Source organism: Pseudopodoces humilis, chromosome 2, assembly GCF_049639895.1.
Source record: "Pseudopodoces humilis isolate 2021_Gansu_Grassland_sample_001 chromosome 2, ASM4963989v1, whole genome shotgun sequence".
NCBI classification, from domain to species: domain Eukaryota; kingdom Metazoa; phylum Chordata; class Aves; order Passeriformes; family Paridae; genus Pseudopodoces; species Pseudopodoces humilis.
The window spans coordinates 114,177,446-114,199,727 of NC_142201.1; the positions used below are offsets into that span (position 1 = coordinate 114,177,446).

The 22,282-nt window shown below is 48.0% G+C and overlaps 1 protein-coding gene across 4 annotated transcripts in view; it reads left to right on the forward strand.

The window, feature by feature from the left end:
- The window catches only part of GRIK1 (glutamate ionotropic receptor kainate type subunit 1), a 118,359-nt gene extending 101,852 nt beyond the window's left edge, over positions 1 to 16,507 (forward strand). For 2 of the 4 annotated variants that reach the window (XM_088069018.1, XM_088069019.1), the window contains 4 exons: positions 4,596 to 4,821; positions 8,931 to 9,181; positions 11,123 to 11,288; positions 16,223 to 16,349. In XM_088069018.1, coding sequence (XP_087925144.1) covers positions 4,596 to 4,821; positions 8,931 to 9,181; positions 11,123 to 11,272 — 627 coding nt within the window. In that variant the 3' untranslated portion in view covers positions 11,273 to 11,288; positions 16,223 to 16,349. Of the gene's footprint in view, positions 1 to 4,595; positions 4,822 to 8,930; positions 9,182 to 11,122; positions 11,289 to 16,222 lie in introns of all 4 variants that reach the window. The other 2 variants (XM_088069017.1, XM_014253494.2) reach the window with 1 other exon arrangement.
- The last annotated feature ends 5,775 nt before the right edge of the window (positions 16,508 to 22,282 follow it).

Here is a 22,282-nt window from a genome sequence, read left to right on the forward strand (position 1 = left end):
CCCTTCTGAAAGCCACATTTGCAGCACAGTAATTCTGCAGGAAAATGCACATTTGTTTGTCCCTTTCTTAATGCCCCATGGTCAATATTACCCAGACTGTCAATACAGTCACACCTGCACACATCTGCAAGTGAAGAGTTTTCTGTGGCTAATTGTTTGGTAGACAACTGTGATAATTGTGTCTTTTTTTTCTTAATTATTAGTATTAATTACATACAAAATGGATAATCTCATCAGGTGTCAGTGTAAAAGCCAACAAGCTATAAATACGGAATACATGCACAAAAATCCTGTGACAGCCAGAATTAATTAGCAGCTTCTCAGCAGGGAAGTCAGGCTCAGGATGAGCCTGGATCAGGCTTTTCCCTGTGGTGTCTGAGGATGGTGTTTGTGGAGTCACACACACAGAGCCTTTGAAGGGGATGAGGCTCTGGGGGAAGCAGTGGGGCAGAACATCTGTGACAAGAGATCTCTCCCCTTTTGGGGACATCCCAAACAGGCAAAAATCCCAAATTCCTGTGTCACCTGCTCCAGGTGACCCTGCCTTGGCAGGGGGGTTGGACTGGGTGATCTCCAGAGGTCCCTTCCAACCCCAACCATCCCGGGATTCTGGGATTCTGGGATTCTGTGTAGTCTGTCCCTGCTGCGCTGCCCTTGCCAAGGCTCTCCTGTGGCTGAACAGAAATGTTTCCTTGCTGAAAGAAAAACACCAACTACAGCATTTTGCTATAGTGAGCTCCTGAAATGATGAGCTGACATTTCCACTGAGATGGAAACCCACCTGGAGATATTCCAGTAAGGCAAGCTCTGGGTTCTCCTCTGGCTCTTCCATGCCCAGAGAAGCTCACTGCCATTGACATTCTGAAGTCAAATTTAGCTTCAGAGTCAAAACTTCAAATCCTGCTGCATCCCAGCGTTTTTAGAGGAAATAGATCCTGAAGCTCAACTTGAGAAGCTCAGAACAAATTTCCTAGAGCTGTTTTTAGTTTTACACTGATTTCTTTTTGCACCATTAATCCCGCAGGCAGAAATAATGTAGGCTTAAAAGCATGTGAGCTTCTAAAAGAAAACCTTCAGACAAGGTGGTTAAATATTTATGCACTACATGTGCCAGCTTACTTGTGCCTGAAATACACGTTCACAGAAGCACAGGGGAAGGACAGTGCAGAAACTGGGGATGGATTCCCTGGCAGAGGGATGGTGACACTGTGGAAATGCATGAAAAATGCAATGTATCACACTTGTACACTGTGTTTTATCAAAGGTGTTATGATTATTATTAGGGAAAAATTTCCAGATCCTCACAAGATTAGGAGCTCCTTGTCCTGCCTAAAACTTGGAATAAAAAATCCTGGAGTAGCTCTCTGTACATAAACAGCTACTTCCGTCTACAAAGGAAGGCTCTGACTTTGCCTGCCCCAGACTGTGAAATGCTGCATCTACTCCTTGAGCTAAATAAACACACACCCCCCAGGGAGGGGCCTGGGAGCTGGGAAAAGGCAGCAGGGGGGAATTGGGGCAGCAGAAGGGAGCTGGGGAAGGAGGAGGGAGTTGGGGCAGCAGGAGGCAGCTGGGGCAGCAGGAGGGAGTTGGGGCAGCAGGAGGGAGTTGGGGCAGCGGGAGGGAGTTGGGGCAGCGGGAGGGAGTTGGGGCAGCAGGAGGCAGCTGGGGAAGGAGGAGGGAGCTGGGGCAGCAGGAGGGAGCTGCGGCAGCAGGAGGGAGCTGGGGAAGGAGGAGGGAGCTGGGGCAGCAGGAGGGAGTTGGGGCAGCAGGAGGGAGTTGGGGCAGCAGGCGGGAGCTGGGGCAGCAGGAGGGAGCTGGGGCAGCAGGAGGGAGCTGCGGCAGCAGGAGGGAGCTGGGGAAGGAGGAGGGAGCTGGGGCAGCGGGAGGGAGTTGGGGCAGCAGGAGGGAGCTGGGGCAGCAGGAGGGAGTTGGGGCAGCAGGAGGGAGCTGGGGCAGCAGGAGGGAGTTGGGGCAGCAGGAGGCAGCTGGGGCAGCAGGAGGGAGTTGGGGCAGCGGGAGGGAGTTGGGGCAGCGGGAGGGAGTTGGGGCAGCAGGAGGGAGTTGGGGCAGCGGGAGGGAGCTGGGGCAGCGGGAGGGAGTTGGGGCAGCAGGAGGGAGCTGGGGCAGCAGGAGGGAGCTGGGGAAGGAGGAGGGAGCTGGGGCAGCAGGAGGGAGTTGGGGCAGCAGGAGGGAGCTGGGGCAGCAGGAGGGAGTTGGGGCAGCAGGAGGGAGCTGGGGCAGCAGGAGGGAGCTGGGGCAGCGGGAGGGAGCTGGGGAAGGAGGAGGGAGCTGGGGCAGCAGGAGGGAGTTGGGGCAGCGGGAGGGAGTTGGGGCAGCAGTCACTCCAGTCCCGCACTCCTCCCAGGGTACAGCACAATTGCAGCGCCTCTGCCGTGCCATTCCGGACTGTGTCTCTGTTCTGGGAGCTGTCCTGTCCCCGGGAGTGCTGAAGTGCTGGGAACAGGGACAGGCAAAGGAGGGATGAACACCACGGGCTGCAGCAGCTGTGAGAACACCCTGAGGGAGTGAGGCACAGGGCTGGGGTGCCCTGGGAAGGGCCATTACCTCGAGGGCTTTCCCTGCTGCAAGATGTGATTTGTCAAATCAAATAGTACTAAAGCCAAGGAATGCTGAGGGGAAGAGATTTTTTTTCAGACCAACATTTTTCAAAGCAAACCACGATGTGCTGGGCATTCCTCGCTGTGGAGGGGACAGGAACAAGGGAGTGGCATGTAGGACATGAGGGACAAAGCCCAGATCCCTCTGGTTTCCAGGACTGTATGGGACACACAGGGAAAGGATTTCTGGAGGCATCAGGCACAGAAAAACACAAAATAAAGAGCTTTGATTTAGGATTTTGTGCTCAAAGCAGCAGCAGGAAGCCCCTGGAAGATGAGATTACACAGTGTAACTGCTGGATGGGATGGAGATCAGGAAGCACATTAGAAAAGCAAGGTACTCCCACTGCTTTTCTGAAAGCTCCATTTCCATTTATTCAGGCTGGCATCTCTGGTAGGTAGTGGTGTCTATAATGCACGTGCTAACAGTTGTGATTGCCCACTGGTTCAGAATGCTTAGCACTGGTGTGCTTGCTGCAATAGTTCCCCCAGGAAAACATTATTCTAAAGACGAATTATTTTTCAAGGAAGTCACTTTTCTGCTGTGACTTTTAGCCAGACGGTGGGGGGAATGAAAACAAAAGCAATTGGAATTATCTGGGGGGTGGGAATGGAGTTCTGACTTTGAAAGGAACCTCAGAATTGGCCTCTTCCCTGTGTAGAGATGCCAGATCTGGCCAGAGGAGATGAAAATACCCCAAAAAACAGGGCCTGGGCAGCTCAGGATGGTTAAGCCTTGTAAGAGGGCAAGCCAGCATCACCCCAGGCAGCACTGTCCATCTGTGGGAATGGCCAAATCTGGGAGAAGTCCAGCTGAAGGCAAGATGTTTCCCATCCACAAGCAGTGACACACATTTCTTTCTCCAGCCTGCTGCCCTGCTCTGTTTCCAGCATGTCCATAAATCTTCCACTGCTTTCTTGCCCCTCCATCATAACATATCTTAGTCCTGTGTTGCAGCTTGTGTCAGCTCCTGCCTTCTAAAGTGCAGATGTGTTTCCACCAAAATTAATGAAAACTCAGAGGCCAAAATTTGGCACAGGGTGCATCTGAAAAAAAAGTGAGCTGGCAAGTTGAGAAGCCAAGATCTTTCTTACAAACTCTTCTGAATAAGGAATACATCCTTTCACTAAATTCACCATCAGATTCAGTCTAGTGCATAAACATAGCATCAATTTCAAAAATATTCCCAACTGAGCTATAAAAATGGTTCCTACTTGAGAAAAGACACTTAACCACCTTCAGAGTTTAGTGGTATCCTGTGGCTCACCAAACTGAGGTGGAATTCAGGTGACATTCACAGATATTGAATTTACAGGCATATTAACATTTAAAGCTCGAAGAACTAGAAAATCAACTTCTCCCAGGAATCCCCCCGAAGCTGTTGTTTAAAACTGAGCCTAGAATCAGCTGAGATGGCTGTAAGCCAGAATTAGGGCTTGAGGGACTGAGGAGACGCTGCCCTTAACCCCTGTGGCAAAAGGATCACATCCTTAAGCCTGACTGCAATGGAAGCACAAAGCAGGAGTTTATTTGGTCCTGAAGTCCGTGACCTCCAGGCAAGTGATAGGAACACAACAGGTGCAGATGGATGCTCTGCTCATCACCAGGCTCTGGGAGCAGTGGTGTGCCCCCACGGGTGTCTGAGGGCAGCAGTGTCCCAGGGCAGCAGTGTCCAGCTGCTGCAGTCCATGTGTGCTCCAATCCATGGAACACCATGGGCCCAGAGAGCTTCAGAGCACTTCACAGCCAGGCCAGTAATGAAGTTCCTGGCACTGCAAAGAAAGTGGGAAATAACAAGAGATTCCTCAGCATGAAGCCCAGTAAGAGGGAAATGCTACCAGAAGGAAAAGCCTGCCACCGATTCCCTGTCACTCCAGATGTGATTCTGGCACTGAGGCTGGGGAGGCTGAGGAACATTTGGCAAGTGCATTTCGGGTGCTGGTGTGATTCTGTGCCTCCTTTTCCCCCCACAGAAATCCAAAATCTCGACGTACGAGAAGATGTGGGCGTTCATGAGCAGCAGGCAGCAGACGGCGCTGGTGAAGAACAACGACGAGGGCATCCAGCGCGTGCTCACCACCGACTACGCCCTGCTCATGGAGTCCACCAGCATCGAGTACGTGACCCAGAGGAACTGCAACCTCACCCAGATCGGGGGGCTCATCGACTCCAAGGGCTACGGCGTGGGCACCCCCATTGGTAAGAGGCTCTGGGGCTGAGCTGCTGGGGAGCACACCCACAGTGTCCCCTGTGCAAACGGTTCAGTCCGTCCTGGGGTCACAGGACAAGTGAGAATGGATTCACACTGAAAAAACAGGGTCAGGTGGGATATTGGGAATGAATTCCTCCCTGGAAGGGTGGGGGGGCCCTGGCACAGAGTGCCCAGAGAAGCTGTGGCTGCTCCTGGATCCCTGAAAGTGTCCAAGGCTGGGTTGGACAGGGCTTGGAGCAACCTGGAACAGTGGAAGGTGTCCCTGCCCACCTGACTGGAAGGGCTTTAAGGTTTCTGGGATTCTGCATGTACCCCAAAGGAAACTGCTTACTCAAAACACTGAAATCCCTGATGCAGAACTTTGCAGTTGATCCTCACTGTTCTTCGGTGTTGCTCTGAGGTCATGAAATAAATCAGAAATTCATCCACTTTAATGCAGAGCTTTAAGACTCCCAATTTCTCTGAAGTCTCTCTGGCGAACCTTTTTTTTAGCATGTTCAGCACCCTTTCTAAGATCTTCTACAGCATTAAAACTTGTGTCAGATTTTTGTGCTGTGCACTTGTGAACAATTGGCACTGGAGAGCCAGGTTTTGTCCTGTGTTCATAGAATTATGGAACCACAGAAGGGTTTGGGTTGGAAAGAATCTCAAAGTCCACCCAGTGCCTCTCCCTGCCATGGGCAGGGACACTTCCCACTATCCCAGGTTGCTCCAAGCCCTGTCCAGCTGGGGATTGGTTCATCCATTGCTTGACAGAGCAGATATAAATAAGGGAGAAACACCTCTGCACTTGGAACTGCCATTCTGTGTGGTGCTGAGCACCGCAGACAGACATGACATCCCAAGTATATTTTTCCACTGGCTGCATGAGAACAGCCTTGGCACCCTGAGGAAAGTGATACAAAAGCTAAAATCCCCAAGAATGACAAACTCATGGCAAGAGTTTCCTTGCAGTTATAAAGCTGCCACACTTTAAACCAAGAACAATGAAGGAATAATTGGAACAGATGGCAATCCTCAGAGACAGTGCAGCCATTGGAAATGCAGCTGTGAAATATATTTATGTTTCTTGTATGAGAAGTACACCTTTATTTTTTTGTTAAGAAAAACCTGCAAAATTCAGGGGAATAGATATCCCCAAGCACTGTGGAATAATCCAGCACCATCAAGCACCTCATAAACAACTGATTTCATAAACAAGTTAAACCTGCCACTATTCAGAGGGACCTCCAAGGCTCTGTTATTTCTCTCAGAGCATTCAAGAGGCTTTATTGCAGAGGCTTTATGGAAAATTAAAACAAACAAACAAACAAAAAAGGCTTCTCTATGACCCTTAACACCAGATCTTCAGCAAGGATTAAGTGGCCTGCAGGGGAATGTAAAACCACAGGGCCCGTCACTCCAAAATTTCCAGTGAGAGAGCTGGACAGCACCGTATGGCTCTCAAAGAAACAGGGAATTCCTGAATCCAGGAAATGTATTACTTTATCAGAGCATCTTCTGCAAGTAAAATGCAGCAGTTACAGGCATCAGGAGGAATTTCCCCTTGGAAAGGGTGGCCAGGCACTGGCAGGGGCTTTCCAGGGAGGTTTGGAGTCCCCATCCCTGGAGATGTCCACGAAAGGCCTGGGCATGACACTCAGTGCTCTGGGCTGGGGACAAGGTGGGACAGCTGGAACTCGGTGCTCTCAGTTCTTTTCCACCCTCAGCGATTCTGGGATTCTGTGATGTGTCAGGGCAGGTTTAACTCCAGGATCAGTGCCAGTGCTGATGCAGGTAATTCTAACACTAAAGCTCTTCCCAGTTTTTGAGACACTGCTAAGAAAGTAGATAAATGCATTTCTTGGCCTAAGAGGTTTGTTAATAGTTCAGAGGCCATAAGTAATGTGCTGAATATTTGAAGAGGTGTGGAGACGGATTTGTGGGTGGTGTTAGAGCTCACCAATAAACCACTACCAATACAGCTCTCCAGGCTCTCTTGACAGACTCTAAAAGCCCATGTAGAAATATGGAGGTGCCTGTTACCCTCCAGATGAATTGTGGTAATCCTGATTGCAACATAAACACTACAAGAAAGAATGAACAACCCCACAAATCCTGTGTTGTGACTGGCTGCTCCACTTTACCTCCCAGCTGTGCTCTTCCAGACAGGGGAAATGAATGACTCCTGCAGCCTCACCCATTGCAGGGGACAAGCCTCTCCTAAGGCACAAACAATTCTGCTCTCTCTTCTGCCAGGCATTGCTGTTTTCAGGGGTAATAATTCACTCCTCTGTGCAAAGCCAGTTTTTGGAGGTATTTCCGGCCTGTTTTCTGTATTGTTATTTTTGGTCTTTAACAGCAAGCACACAAATCATCCATTCTTACAGCGGGCATGTTTTCCTCTCAGAGCTGGCTGCCTCCAGCAGTACTGGTCTCTGACTTCCCAGATGGATTTGGGATAGTCTGACACATGTCTCCTGGCAGCTGTGGTCACAGCATGGCCCAGTGCTGGCACTGCTCTGCCCCAGCAGCAGCTGAGTGTTGGCACAACAAATGAGGAACTGCAATGTTCTTCACACTGGTTCTCCTCAGACAGGGCTGGGGAATGAAGGAATGAAGGAAATGGAGAGGGGGATGTCAATCTATGGGACAAGTATTTTTAACAATGTCCTGCACAGCAAAATAAGGAGGAAAACTGAGGCTGTGAGGCCGAATTTCCAGGGCTATTTCCATGCATCAGGACTCCAGAATGGTGCTTCAGTGAGATTTTTCTGACATGATCCCTGCAATTCTGGCACGCAATCTGCCTTAAAGCTTGTTTTGCCTTGATGGAGTTGAGTTTGCAACACCTTTAATGTGCAGCAAAATGTGACTTTGGTGAAATATCAGTTGAAGGAAGTCTGAGAATCAGAGAAAGGCCTGGACTGGGAGGGACCTTAAAGCCCATTCAGTGCCACCCCTGCCATGAGCAGGGACACCTTCCACTATCCCAGGTTGCTCCAAGCCCCAGTGTCCAGCCTGGCCTTGGACACTGCCAGGGATCCAGGGGCAGCCACAGCTGCTCTGGGTACCCTGTGCCAGGGCCTGCCCACCCTCCCAGGGAAGAACTTCTTTCCAGTATCCCACCTAATGCTGCCCTCTGGTAGTGGGGAGCCATTCCCTGTGTCCTGTCCCTCCATGTCTTATGCTGCTAAAGAAGGGGAAAAGGTGGGCAGGAGTCGCTGCAGGGCTTTCAGCTCTGCATTTCAGAGACTCAGTACTCAGCCGTACGGAGTCCAGCATGGCAAGATTTGGGAGCACACGTGTGCCTTTGGAGCCAAACAGCATCTCACAGAATCACAGAACCACTCCTGCAAGCCCCCCACCCCTTGCTATCACAAAATCCTGGTCCTACAAAGCAAAGCCTCTCTCACAAACACAGGCTACAGGATTTTGGAAAATGGAGAAGCTGAGCAGAGTGTGTGAGAGCAAATCTAAGCAGACTGAGCAACCCAGTGTGACCCCACTCCTCACCAGACACTGCCCAGGCCCATAAAGCTGCAGAGCCTGCACACACATCATTTAGCAAATGGTGGCCCACAAACCAAAAGCATGAAATTGTTGCTATTTTCAACTTGCAGGGCTGCTATTGTTGCAAATCACAATAAAAAGGACTTGTCCACACGGTGTTCTTACAAGCTGTAGCTAGCTGAGGAGGAGCTGTGGGTGTGCAGGTGTAAATGAGAAGAGAAGGTGTCTGAGTGACTGTGGCCTCCTCTGAGGCAGCCCCTCATTTGCAGGCAGCAGGAAAAACCAACAGATGCTGAAGTGAATAGAAGGGATGCAAAGTGGAAATTCTCAGACTGCTCACAGCAATATTCAAATATGATGTGAAGGAATGCCTTAGCAAGAAAATCCACTGCCAAAGCTTAAATAAACCTCACTAGGGAACCTTAACATTATCATGAATTCTCAAATAACTGCACCAGTGGAGCCTTCTGCTTCCCAGTCCCCAGGGCAGACACCAACAGAGATTCCCCTTCCCACCTCCAGCCTTTCCAGCTGGAATAATCCCTCCTGTAATAAGGGAGGTTTCTGCCTGCCAGCACTGCCAGGCCTCTCTGTCCCCTCGCAGGGTCCCCGTACAGGGACAAGATCACCATCGCCATCCTGCAGCTGCAGGAGGAGGGCAAGCTGCACATGATGAAGGAGAAGTGGTGGCGAGGCAACGGCTGCCCCGAGGAGGACAGCAAGGAAGCCAGCGCCCTCGGGGTGGAGAACATCGGGGGCATCTTCATCGTGCTGGCGGCGGGGCTGGTGCTGTCCGTGTTCGTGGCCATCGGAGAGTTCATCTACAAATCGCGCAAGAACAGCGACATCGAGCAGGTGAGTGAGCCGCCCAGGCTGAGCTCGGAGCACGGGCACATTGCCTCCTTGCTGGAGTGTGCATTTCCTGCTGCTGAACTCTCACCAGGCCTTCCTGGCTCTAATGACAATTAATTTATTAATGAGAACAGGGAAGTGCCTCACCCACAGCCCAATTAGTGCTGCTTAGCCGGGCAGTGCTGAACAAGGGCAATTAATTTCTCAAAACAGTTTCTGCTTGAACTTCAGGACTTCCAGCATAAATTACATTGGAAAGGAATAAAACACAACTGGGCTGTCGGTTTTTTTATCTGCCATTAACACAAGCCGCTTGAGTAACACAGGAAAGCACATCCAAATCCCAGGAGCCATTTTCCTCTTGTTCTAGAAAGTGTCTTTATTCAGAGCCAGGGGTTTACAAACTGTGCTGAAGGATACACTTCAAAGCAGGGAGGTCTACTGAGAGGTGATGGATGCTGCTGTAAAGTAAGATTTTGGAGCCAAAGAAATTCTGCTTATAGTTCCACTGAAGTGTAATGAGCAGTTTAAAAGGGCAGAGGGAAAACAAAGGAAATGCTGTGGTTAAATCATGTGGTGAGCTTTAGAGTGGTTTGTGAGGAAGGATCAATCCTTAAAATCGAGTGTAAACACCCCTTTAGAGAACCACCAGCCCTGTGAAAGAGGCAGGGCTGAGCAGGAGCTTGGAGAGCGCTCCCAAGCTGTAAGCCAGCCCCTTCTGCCCAGGGGCATTTTGTCCTGGCTCTGTCCTGGACCCTGCCGTGGCCCTCTTGGGCTCCTCTCCAGCAGGACTTTCCCAAGGGACAAGGGGACCCCACTCTGCAGGAGCAGGGGGTGACCCTGAACCCCTAGAGGTTCCCATTTCCTCACTCCAGGCTCCCAGCCATGAGGCACCCACCTCAAAATGGGTTAAGTTCCCTTCACACTTTGAGGTGGGAAAGGCTGGAGCTTTTCCATGGGGAAAAATCCCCTCCCCATGCAAGGCTGGTGACATAAATGCCAGGAGTGGCTGTTGAGGCAGAGACCCTCCCCGAGGGCAGCAGGGACGAGTGGGAGAAGAAGGGAACATTTTGAACTCGCTCTCAGTTTGCATTGAAAGCAGTGTCGCTGTCCACAAAAAACAGATGCAGCTCACAGAGCAATCCCAGGATATGTCAGTCAAAGGGTCCCTGGTTTGTGATAAGGCAGAGATAAAGGATTAATGTATTTGCACATATTGCAGCTTTCTAATTAGTACTTTAGCCCATTTTAGCACAAAATGCATAAAAAATGTATTGGTATCTTTGTTTTGTTTGCATCTCGGGAGATCATTTATTCAAATATGTTTTGGAGAACACTTGCAGCTAATTAAAATATTTAGTATAATTAAAATGTTTAGTTTAAGGGCTGACACGGTGCAGAATATGCTGGAAACTTTGCAGGAGTCTGTGCAAGGCAGCGCCTCCCTGAAGCCTCCCTAAAGCAGACGTAAAGCATTAGGCAAGGGCTGTTAATTTACTGAGCAATAGGTGAATAACAGAATCTGGGGTTGTACACACGTGTGCACACCCCCCATTTCTGCACCTGCGCTGCTGCTGCACAGCAAAGTGTTGCTTAATCATTAGAATCATTAAGTGAGTTAATGTGGCACATCCAGCTTCTCCTCCAGAAGTAATTCACAGAGAGCATGATACCAGTGATTCCAGTGTTTCTCGCTGGTTTCTCTGGGATTGTTTTCTCTTTTCCCTGGTGAGATAAGCAGCTTAGATGGGAAATGCTGTGCAGGGTGTGTTATCACTAAGCCAATCCAAACCATTGTTGAATACAATCTGTGATTTTTCTGTTTTCATACGTGGAGTCTCTTTTGATTTAAATGGCTTTTGTATCATTCTCACGCTTGTTTTTTTTCAGTTTTGCTTCGTTCATTTATTTACTTTTCTCCATTTCTCTTCTCTTGCATGCAAGGCCTTTTGTTTCTTTTACGGACTGCAGTGTAAGCAACCCCACCCGTCCAACTCCACCTCTGGCACCACCTTATCCACGGAGTTAGACTGTGGCAAATTAATCCGGGAGGAGCGAGGGATCCGAGCACAGCCCTCGATCCACACGGTGTAGTCAGGAGAGGACCAAGGTGTGTGTGGGGAGAGCATCACGCCCAGGCAGGGCTCTGCACTGCCGAGGGTTAACGCAGGGCACAAGCTGATCTAGAGTAAATTGCCAAAGCCCTGAAATCCCAGCGGTTGAAATGTGTGTCATGGGAAATAATTACACCCCCAGCAGGGAGTTCAGCAGAGCGTGGTAGCCTTTCAGAATTTAGTCCCCCGTGTGTAATTGTCACCTTGTCATTTCCTGGGGTAATTCACCTGCTTCAGGTAAGAAAAATTATTTACCTCCTTTTCATCTCCTCCTCAAGCTGAGCTGAACAGTGGCAGCTTCGTTACTGAAAGCAAAGAGGAACATTCAGCTTGGTCTCTGAATTCAGGAACCTCCCAAACACCCTGCAGAGCTCCATTAACTTCCTGAACCCCTGTTACAAGCAGCCAGAGATGTTGAGCTGGCATCTCTTATTCCCTTTGTCAATATTTAATGAATTTTAATTCCTCCATTTAAAATTCATTTCTCAAAGCCTGCAAGTAACCATCATAGCACAAAATCTGACACATCACTTAAATTTTATGCCATGTAACCATTAAGGACAAATTCAACAGGAGCACCCTCAGGCAACAGACCATTAATAGAGCAGCTCCATTGTCTTGTTTGAGCAATTCACAGCATTCATTTGTGGCAGAGAAAACTCCTTTATGGGAAAATCGGGCATCAGTTTAAGCCCTGGCACGGCTTTGCATATTGAACCCTGGTGGGATGTTTTGTGTAGGAGGCTGGCGCTGGCTGTGTTAGGACAGCATTTGGATTTCCTCCAGCCCTCAGCCAGCCAGGGACTGACAGAGCAGGGGACAATGGACTGGATGTGGTTTTGCCACCAAAAACCATATGTCAACAATCTGAGATGCACAAGGTGCACAGAAAAACCAGCTCGAGGAATGTCATGAACTGTGGCAAACCCCAGCGTTCCCAAAACCCTTTACCTGTATTCCACTGTATCCCAGATTCCCATCAGTCTCCCATCTCCCTCCCCTCACCCCTATTTTATGTTTTCCTGCCCAGTGGAGCTCCTCAGACAGGTTACTGCTCTGTTTTCCTGGGGCCATTTCTGCCCCCTCTGCAGTCAGGGGCCTTGCTGGAGTGGATGTGGAGTGCTCTCATGGAATGAGTTCTGTGTTCCTGGCTCCTGAGAGCAAACAGTGCTCCATGATTTCCTCTCAGCCCTGTTCCAGGGTTGATCCTGCTGGCAGCAGGCTGGAGTGGTTTGGGACAGAGCTGTGCTGCTCACAGCTCGGCTGTACCAATTCTCTTCTGCTCACCCGAGGGTGGGAGTTTATGCTGCACTCCAGATGCTGCAAGAAATTGTCTTGCTCAGAATGGTCTCTTAACTTGTTTGAATGGGGCCTTGAAAGCTGTGGCTCTCCATAAAATGCTCCTTTTTGCAAGCGAAGACCTGGATTAGGTCCTCTGAATACCTGATTTAAGAAAACACTTTTTACTTTCAGCTTTCCAGTAGAAGAGACTTAAAACTAATTAAATTCAGCTTGTCTCAAGTCTCAGAGGAGAGGGAAGATGCCTAATGTGTTTATCTCCATCATTGCTCCATGCAAGAAATCCTCTGGGTTGCAGATTGGACCGGTTCTGTAATTGTTCCTTAGATTGGTGCTGGGTCCAGAGGGCTGCTGTCACTTGCTGGGTAAACATTTCTCCAGCTGTCAGCCCCTCAGCCCCACTGGCAGCAACAGACATGGTTCCCTGGATTTAGCTGTCCCACGGGCTGGGAGCAATTCCCTGGAGGAATTGCAAAGCAGCTCCCGCTATCCCTGACAGAGCCTCATCCCTAGCTACAAAAAGAGTTATCAAAAGCTATCACTGGAGTTCAGGTGATGTGGGAGACCAGCAAGCAGCTTTACTGATTTTTCTTGTGAAGAGAGCACACAGGAACAGTTACTGTAAGTGGGGAAAAGTTAAATTAATCCCTGGATTACTGTCACACTGTTTTGACAGTCACTGCTCAATAGACTCTGGCAGGTTAAAGGAGTTAATTTGGGGATCTCCTCATGCCATCAGTGACAGAATATTCACACAGATCCTCAATGTGCCCCAGCAGCAGTTTGCTCACTGAAATAAACTATTTTGGATATTTTTTCCTTCTGTGCAAAAATAAATCAAATTTCTTTCAGCACCAGACAGAGGCCAGTGTCCCAGCTACGGGTGTAGGAGAAAAATCCTGACTTCTGCACTTCCTCCTCTGTCCCTGAGCTACTCAGGAGTTCTTCCAGAATTAAATCTGCCCCACATTGAGAACAATCAAATCTCATTTGATTTTCACAGTTCTCAGCACTTCAACAGCACACTGGGTTTGGGGTGGATTCTTTATTGTTATTTGTTTGGTTTTGCAAGGTATTAGTAAAATGCCTTGTCCTCAGTGGCAGCCCAGCAGCAGAAGCAACAGATTGATAAATCCTGACTACAACCCTTTTTTTAAATTGTTTCTACTTAATTTTATGTTATTTATTTATTTTTTTTAATTCTGAATCTGTAATTCTTCTAAAGCTTAGCACAGACCCCTGCATGGGAGTGTAAGGAAGGATTTGGGAGCTTCATGACTAAGCTTTAGCAGCTGCTGAAATGACCAAGGGGCACAGAGAAAGAGTCCCACATCACACAGAGAGCAGAACCTATTGTGTTTTTAAAGGATGATATTTCCTTTTACATGCCATGACCTGCAGCATTTTGACACTGGCAGAATGAGAAAGTTAAGCTGGCTGAAAGCAAAATGTTAAATTCATTATTAAGTTGTAAAAGGGATTGATCTGTACCCACTCTGCTCTTTTTCTGGACAGACCTCAGCGGTGGACAGACCAGCATGGAAAAAAAAGGGGGTTTAAAGCAACCCTTTCAGTCTGGACACCAGAACATGGGACAAAAGAACAGTATATTGCCCTTTTAAATCGAATTTTAATGTCAGCATCCCATTCTTGAAGGCTGCTTGGCAGGTGCTGCTCAGAGGGCTTGGGCTCAGAGGTCTCAGGCTTCCCCAGGGGTGTGGTCCTTGTACATGGTTTTCCTATAAACCCCACACCATTCTGGCTGAGGCTGTACTTGCTATGCACCACCTTTCCTAAGAATAACTTGAAGTCTTCCTGATAACAACTGTTTTAAAGTTCAAAGCAGTTGGAAGTGGAGCCAATGGGCACTCCACAAATCAGGTGTTAAAAACCTCCCAGCAATATGTTCTGTGTGTCTGTCTGTAGATGCAAAATGAACTTCATGGGGCTGTTTTGTGGAGATGAATGTGAAAGGCCTTGTGGTTATTGCAGTCTGAGTAATAGGAATCCTTTTGGAAAATTAAAGTACCAGCCTATAAACAAGGCAGTAAAATGCACTCTTTCACCTGCAAAAATCATCCCTGCCTGCACTCTGCAGAGAGTAATGGCTGGGATTAAATACAGCACATTAGGAGGTCAGTGAGAAACACAGGGAAAGAAAATAAAAATAAGACTGATCAATCCTGCAAAGGGTTAATAGGATCCTGTCCCTATATTCCACGGAGTTCTGGATTCACTTGGTAATCCAGGTTTTAAAAACTCAATGAAAGCTGAGACCACAGGGAGCAATAATCCAGGCCAAGTCAGCCCCTCAGAGCATTTGGGTTCATTAGTTTGGGAATCACTGGTGCTGCTCTCCAGAAAAGCTCGGAGCAATACAGAAAGGGTTTTGGGAGGATACCTGCTCCTCCTGCTGCTTTCAGGGGGAAAGAGCTCACTGCAGAACCACTCACAATCTTTATTCAGCTTGGTGAAGGTAAAGGGCTTAAAGCTTTGTTTCCCCCTGCCACCATCACTTGATTTTATATATAAATAATCTATTCATGTATATTTGCACAGAACAATTATTGTGGGTTGGGTTGTTATTTTTTTTTTTTTTTGCAAAGCCAGATACTTCCAGTTAAAGGCTACTTGTGTTTCTTTGTGTTATATGTAATTATTCCAGCTGTGGATTTTAAAAGATGTTTCCACTTACCCCAAAGTCTTTGTTAATGTTGTGATGGTGGGAAGAATGAAGATCTCTTCTTTCTTTCCAAGCCATTCAGCTCTCTTATTCTTGTGGTAATTATCTCCTTTCTTCATCACACAATATTAGAAAAGATTCTTTCCAAAGAAAAGGAGAAGATTGAGAGCTGTGTTATATTTGAGAAATGTCTGTTCAGTCCATGAGGGGAAAATAACCAAACCACAAAGAAATCTTAAAAAAACGCTTCTTTGTTTTTTCCAGCACACTCATGTTTTTTTGTGACTAAGGCATATGGTGTTTAAAACAGGATCTTTTCTCTTGTGAGGTCAGGGGCAAATGACAAAGGGGAAATTTGGTGATGCAAAGCCACCAAAACGTTGTAAAGGTGCCTGTGGGGCATTTCAGAAATGCTCATGGCTTTAGTTGAGTCAAAGTTAAATGAAAGTCAGTGGGAGCTGGCTGGGGAAAAGCCTTTGACATGTGCAGTCACTTGTATCCAGGGATTTATTCCCACCTGGATCTTCTGAGGAGCTCTCTGAGCCCTGTGAGGGCCAGGCTGAGCTTTGGCCTCTCCTGAGGAGCTCCCTGAGCTTCAGGCCGAGCTTTGGCTTCTCCTGAGGAGCTCCCTGAGCTTCAGGCTGAGCTTTGGCCTCTCCTGAGAAGCTCCCTGAGGTTCAGGCCGAGCTTTGGCTTCTCCTGAGGAGCATCCTGAGGTTCAGGCCGAGCTTTGGCCTCTCCTGAGGAGCTCCCTGAGGTTCAGGCCGAGCTTTGGCCTCTCCTGAGGAGCTCCCTGAGCTTCAGGCCGAGCTTTGGCCTCTCCTGAGGAGCTCCCTGAGCTTCAGGCCGAGCTTTGGCCTCTCCTGAGGAGCTCCCTGAGGGCCAGGCCAAGCTCTGGCCAGGCTCTCCGTGGCAGGAAGTGTTTAATGCCATCCTCTTTCCTCACAGTGTCTTTCTTTCAACGCCATCATGGAGGAGCTGGGAATTTCCCTCAAGCACCAGAAGAAGCTGAAGAAGAGGTCGAGGACGAAGGGGAAGTCGTCCTTCCCGAGCATCCTCACCTGCCAGCAGCGGCGCACGCTGAGGAAGGAAACGATGGCGTGAGCGGGGCAGGCGGGAGCAGCAGGACAGAGCCGCCCTGCCCGAGGGGACAGCGGGGCACTGCTGATGGGGGGACACAAACTCCCACTCCTCAGAGGCGCTCTGTGGTTTCTTTTTTTAACCTAGAGGTACAGCAGCTGAAATGCTCGCCTAGACTGATGTACTACCGACCCTCCGGGAAGTGTCTGGCTCTTCCTCTGGGCTGGATTTCTCTGCTCACCTGATCTGCATCTCTGTCCCCTCCCCGTGCATCGCTGTATGTGCTTTCTAAATAAATAAATAAATAACAGACAGGGTTCTTTTTTTCCAAAAATCTGGGAGTCAAACTTTTCTTTTCCCTTCTGAAGCAAAGCTTGAAGCTCTGCTGAGCACGGATGTTTAGGAGCCAGGCCCCAGACACCGAAGTGAAAATCCACACCGTTAACTCATAAACTGTGACTAAAGAAATGGATGAAGTACAAGGGTATCCAACAACAAGGCTTTTTTATTTTGTCTGGTAAGGAACATTCTGCAGGCTCTTTTCTGTGAGCAGCTTGCTTTCCACCATCTTTTCGCTTCTCCATTTCTTTTAAAACATGATTATTTCATAACATCATAGCACCAGGTGATACCATCAGCAGGTGTTTAAAAAGAAAAATCAAAATCTCACAGAGAGTGACCAGTGAGCAACACTGACACAATCACACTGCCATATTTCCCGGATCTTGATGCCAATTAAGCAATTCTTGATTTAGAAATTAAAATCTCTGAGAAATTAGGGAATTCTGAGAATGCTCCATTTATAACAATGTTATAACAATGTTATGTTGACCGCCAAGGTAACAGACAGTCTGACCTGGATTGGGTGACCCTTCTGTGCTGCAGGCAAGAAGAATTTCAGCCTGGGTTTATGGACATCAAAGGCTTATTAAGGACCCCTTCCCTCACCCATGGAGGGTCAACTTCTTAAAGAAGGAAATTCATCAGATTCACAAGGCCTAGTTTTGACAGACTCATGTTCATTCCTGTTCGTTTCCTCACACTTACTTAAAAAATAGTTCTTTCATGCAAGTGCTTGTCAGGCAACACCAAATTCCCTGGATTCTTCTTTTCCTTCCTCTGAAAACAGGAATTATTATTGCTGTTTTCCAGCCTTTCCTCTGGACGTTGTCTGTCCTCCAGGAGGTTTGGGACAGTGGGACAGGAGACAGCAGGGTCCCTTTCAGGTACCTCCAGTGGGAAGCTGGAACCTCAGTGCACACTTTGGGAAGCTCAGTCTGCTGCAGGGCTGATGAGCAGGAATCAGGGAAAGCAGCCCCTGGCTGTGAGAGTTCACAGGGAATCTTATCATGGGGCAGCTTCATTTATTTGTGTCATCATCACCTAGCAAAAAGACCTTGCAGACCCCCAGCACCACTGTACTGGTTATTAAAAAAGCAGGTTATTATTGAAATAATGATTGAAAAGCACGTTATTATTTTCCAGTGGGTGTAACTCTATTGCTCTGCCATCCATGGCCCTCAGCTAAGGCATTTTTAAATTACTCGGTAAAAGTGATGAAAGATTTATGACCAGGCCTTTTCTTTTTTTTTCTTTTTTTTTAAAAAAAAAAAAATAAATCCTGTGGCTTAGACCTTGAGATTAAAGAATTCTAAGTTCAATCTTTAAATAATCATGTTTGCCTGAAACTAAGAGACAGCACTTTGGTTACTTTTCACAGTTGTACATGGGTGTAGGAGCAGATAGGACTGCAGTGACCTGCTCCCTGTATCCCAGCAAATCCCATTTTCCTGCCTTTCTCCCTGCATGGCAGCAGAGAAGCCTGGTTAAAGATCAGGAAAGCAAATATTCTCATTGGGTTGATAGGACAAGGGGGAAATGGCTTCCCACTGCCAGAGGGAAGGGATAGATGGATGTTGGGAAGGAATTCCTCCCTGGGGGGATGTGGAGGGTTCCCAGAGAAGCCGTGGCTGCCCCTGGATCCCTGGAATTGTCCAAGGCCAGGCTGATGGTGCTTGGAGCAGCCTGGTCTTTTTCCTTCCAATAAAGCAGCATCTTTTGAGAAGGCAACACTTTAAATGTCCATAGAAAGAGAAATGGGGTGCCTAACAAGCAAAGGGGCAGAAATACTGCTGCCAAAGTTCTCCTGGAGCACAAGCCCTTGTGCAGGTCAGCATGTTCATGCTCTCCTAATTGCCAGAGCAGACATTTTTAACGGGCTCCCACCTCCAAATGAGGAGGGAGGCTCGATGTGTTTAGCAGTCAATCTCTCTAATAACAAAGGTTCCTAAATGCTAATCCAGCATTTTGCTATCCGGCAGGGATTGCCGGTTCGCTCACACTGCCTGGAGATGAATGCCCTGCTCAGAGGCACAGCCTGGCCTTTGCTCCAGGGCACAGGGATGGCAGAAGAGCTGCACCCCACAAACCTGGGGTCCCACCCCTGCTGCCCCTCACAGACCCCACTCACAGTCCTGAAGCTGCTCCTCTGCAAGAACAACAGCATTCAGAGGCTCTGCTGCTTTGGAGGGGATGGGGGAAGCACAAGGACCCAGCTTACAGCTGTTTGACACAAGCTCCTCTTAGGAATCCCCAGCAAGGACAGCTTTTGTGTCAGACACATTTCCTGCCTCCTGCTTCCCTTCCAAAATGAACAGAAAACTACTTCCCTTTAAAAAATTCAACCCCAGCTTCATGATTGATTGAATAATCTTTCTCTGCTGGTTAAATCACTCTGAGCATCCCTAGGGGATGCTCTGAGGCTCGAGGAGATCTTTTCCGGCATGCTGTCACCGTCCCCACTTTTCCCAAATGATCACCTCCCTTTCTCCAGACAGAAATGTCCCCCCAGCCAGACTGAGCTTTGCAAGGGGATCTTTAATCTCCTCTAGACCCCAAAGTTATCTCCTCATTTCAGTGCATACTCAAGAGCTGCAATCATTTCAGAAGGCCCAGTGGTATAAAGCCAAATATAAAGTTTATCTGACTATAGAATTAATGACAGTGAACTTGTCCAGCTACCAATGGCTAAATTCCCTTTTCCAGTTTCTGTTCCTACCATGCAAAGTGCTCACACCTCCAGGCCCCTGCCCAGAGCTGCACTGTGCACCCAGAGCTGGTATTTCAAGGGTCAAGGCTTGCTCAGGTAGGAAGAAAAATGAACTGGGAGACCATCCCTGCCGGCAGCACTTGGTGACAGCTGGCATTATCAAAATAAAATTGCTTTAAATAAATTCCTAAGCAGTGTGACCTATTTGCCACTTCATTATCTACAGGCTAAACTCAGTAAATACATGGCCTTTTGTTCTGTGCTCCTTCTATTGATTTTAATGAGACCCAGCGCTAAGGAAGAGACATTCAAAAGAGAGCTGCATTAATTATTTATCTGGCCTTCAGCTTTATCTCTGCAGGTTGTTACCAGTGTAGCACCAGCAGAGCTCCCTCACATCCCGGATTCCTGAAGTAATTGGAAGCTGGGAAAGTGGCTTCTTTCTGCAGCACAAGAGAAAGCAAATATTCCAACAGCAGTTTGGGGATTTCCCTGCCACAGAGCCGGGACAGTGAGGCTGGAGGGGCTTTGGCTCCTGGCTTTTCCTTGGACCAGGACCCAGTGTCCAGCAGGGACACCAGACGAGGATGCCAATGCCACTGGAGCACCAAAACTGGAGGCAATTCCTCATCTGCTCCTCACCCTCACTCCTGCCTTTAATTCACCCTTTTCAGCTGTGTGCGTTATGCAGCGGCTCCAGCTGAACTTGTTTGTTTCTGCTTTTGCCTCTATTTTGTGCCAATGGCTGTCAAGCCTCGAGCAGCTTTAATTGCCTGAAATTCATCCATCCTATTCCAGCACACATTTCAGGCAGGTGAACAATAAAGTCTGATGAGTGACACCCAAATTGTTCCAGCTTGTGGATAGAGCCCACTGAGCCGTTCTGTGGGAGCCTGTGGAGGTGCAGAGCTGATACCAGAGCACAAATCTGCACAATGCTAAGAGGGACTGCAAGAAAGAGCCTCTAAAGAAGAGACAGAGACCTGCAGGGAGCCTGGTTTTGGAACTATTGGCACAGTTCTGCTAATAAAATCAAAGACTACCTTTCAGTCTAAGTCACATTTCTGCAATTATTCCAATCAGGGTTTTGTCCAGCTTAATTCAGCCGAGGCAAGTGCAGGAAGTGACTTAAATGTTACCTGCATTTAGCTGAGGTGAACAATTCACAAAGTTTCCAGGAGAATCTGCATCCCATTTGCAATTGATTAACTATTGTCAGGCTATTTGGGCAATGATTTGCTGACATTTTGAAAAGAGCTATTTGATGATGTGAAACAGACTTAAAACATGGCCTTTGATTTATACAAAATGTATAGGAAGTTGGGAAAATGAGGGGCTGAACTTCTTGGCTGATTTTTTTCTGCTTTGCTCACCTCCCAGGTTCTCTGTGGTGAGATATGGGGAGACTTTTCAGGTACAGATTTGAACATCACCCATTCTGCAGAGCTATTTCAAAACGTTAATAAATGATGATGATGCTGATCCAGAGCCAAAGCAGCAGCAAGATGTGCCAGTCTTAATATTAACAGATGATCAATGTTTATTTAATTCAGACAGTGTTGGGATTTGCTTTAATAAATGAATGAACTTCTGCATTTGTTTAGGAAATCAGCAACAGCAGCTTGGGAGTTAAGGGTTGTTAAGGGGATTTCCCCTTCCAATCTGACCTTCCAGTGCTATTGGAAATAGCACAATAATTATATATATATATATATATGTACCTCTTCTGCTCTTTGTAGACATATTCCAGTGTCCTACATAGGGAAGCCAGAAAATTGAGCTGGAAGGAGTCTTGAGAGGTCCTTCAGTTCCCCCACACAAAAATAGAGATGTAGATTTCCCTGTAAGGGTTTTTCTTAGGATAGAAACTGCTGCAAGCCAAAATTTAGGGGTTACAAGCCAATAATTTTTTCCCTTTTACTCCAACCTTGCCCATCCCATTCCATGTCTAATTCCAGTACCAAAGCTGAGCCCTTCCCTGCAGAGCAGCTGAGGAAATAGCCAAGTCTGCAGTGCTGTGGTACAGAAACAAGGGAAGTGCCAAAGGAGATCTTTCCAACCAATACAAACAGATGGAGCCAAATTTGATTTTCAACTCAACCAATGGCCCAAGAAAGCCCTGAAAGAGGCAGGATGGTCCTGTAGATAAAGTCTCAGAGGCAATAATTATTGATGGGAGTGTGGCTTCCCATCAACACTCCAGGGCTGAAAAACTGGTCTGTGAATTTGATGGAAAAGAGATTCCTGCCCAGGTTTTCTGTCTTAGTTTGGCTAAACCAGAGAGACTGTGATTGATAACAGCCTCTTTGAGAAATTCAGCACTTTGAACCTGCAGGCTGCTCCACCTCTGAGAGAAGCATGAATTTACAGCTTTTCATTAAGAGAGCTATGCATTAAAAAGCCCCAGGTTCCTCAGAGAGAATTAAATGTGCTTGTCTCTCATAGCAGCTTCTCAAGCACTCCCCATTTATTGCAGCAGTTAAACTGAGCTGCTCAGCCCGAAGTCTCTGTGGCAGTGAAAGGCAGCTGAAGTCAGGTCCCATCATGCTGAGCCCTGCTCAGGAGTGAACACGAGCCAAGCAAGCAGCTGACACTCCCCATCCCCTTCAGCCAGAAAAGGTGAGTGAAAGCAGAGGGAAATCCATTCCACAGGCTGGGAATTGCACTGTGACCCCTTCCAGAGGTGTTCAGCGCCTGACCAAGGGCATCCCAGGTATGGGTGGCAGAGCCAAGAAGCAAAGTTGGGAATGGCAAAGTCCCTGAGGAATTTCTGAAGGAATTTAAAGGCGTTGCTCAGTGCCTGGAGCTCTGCAAGGCCCATCAGTCAGCATTAGCCATGGAACACTCCCCACCCCTCTGAATCCCTTCAGTGGGACACT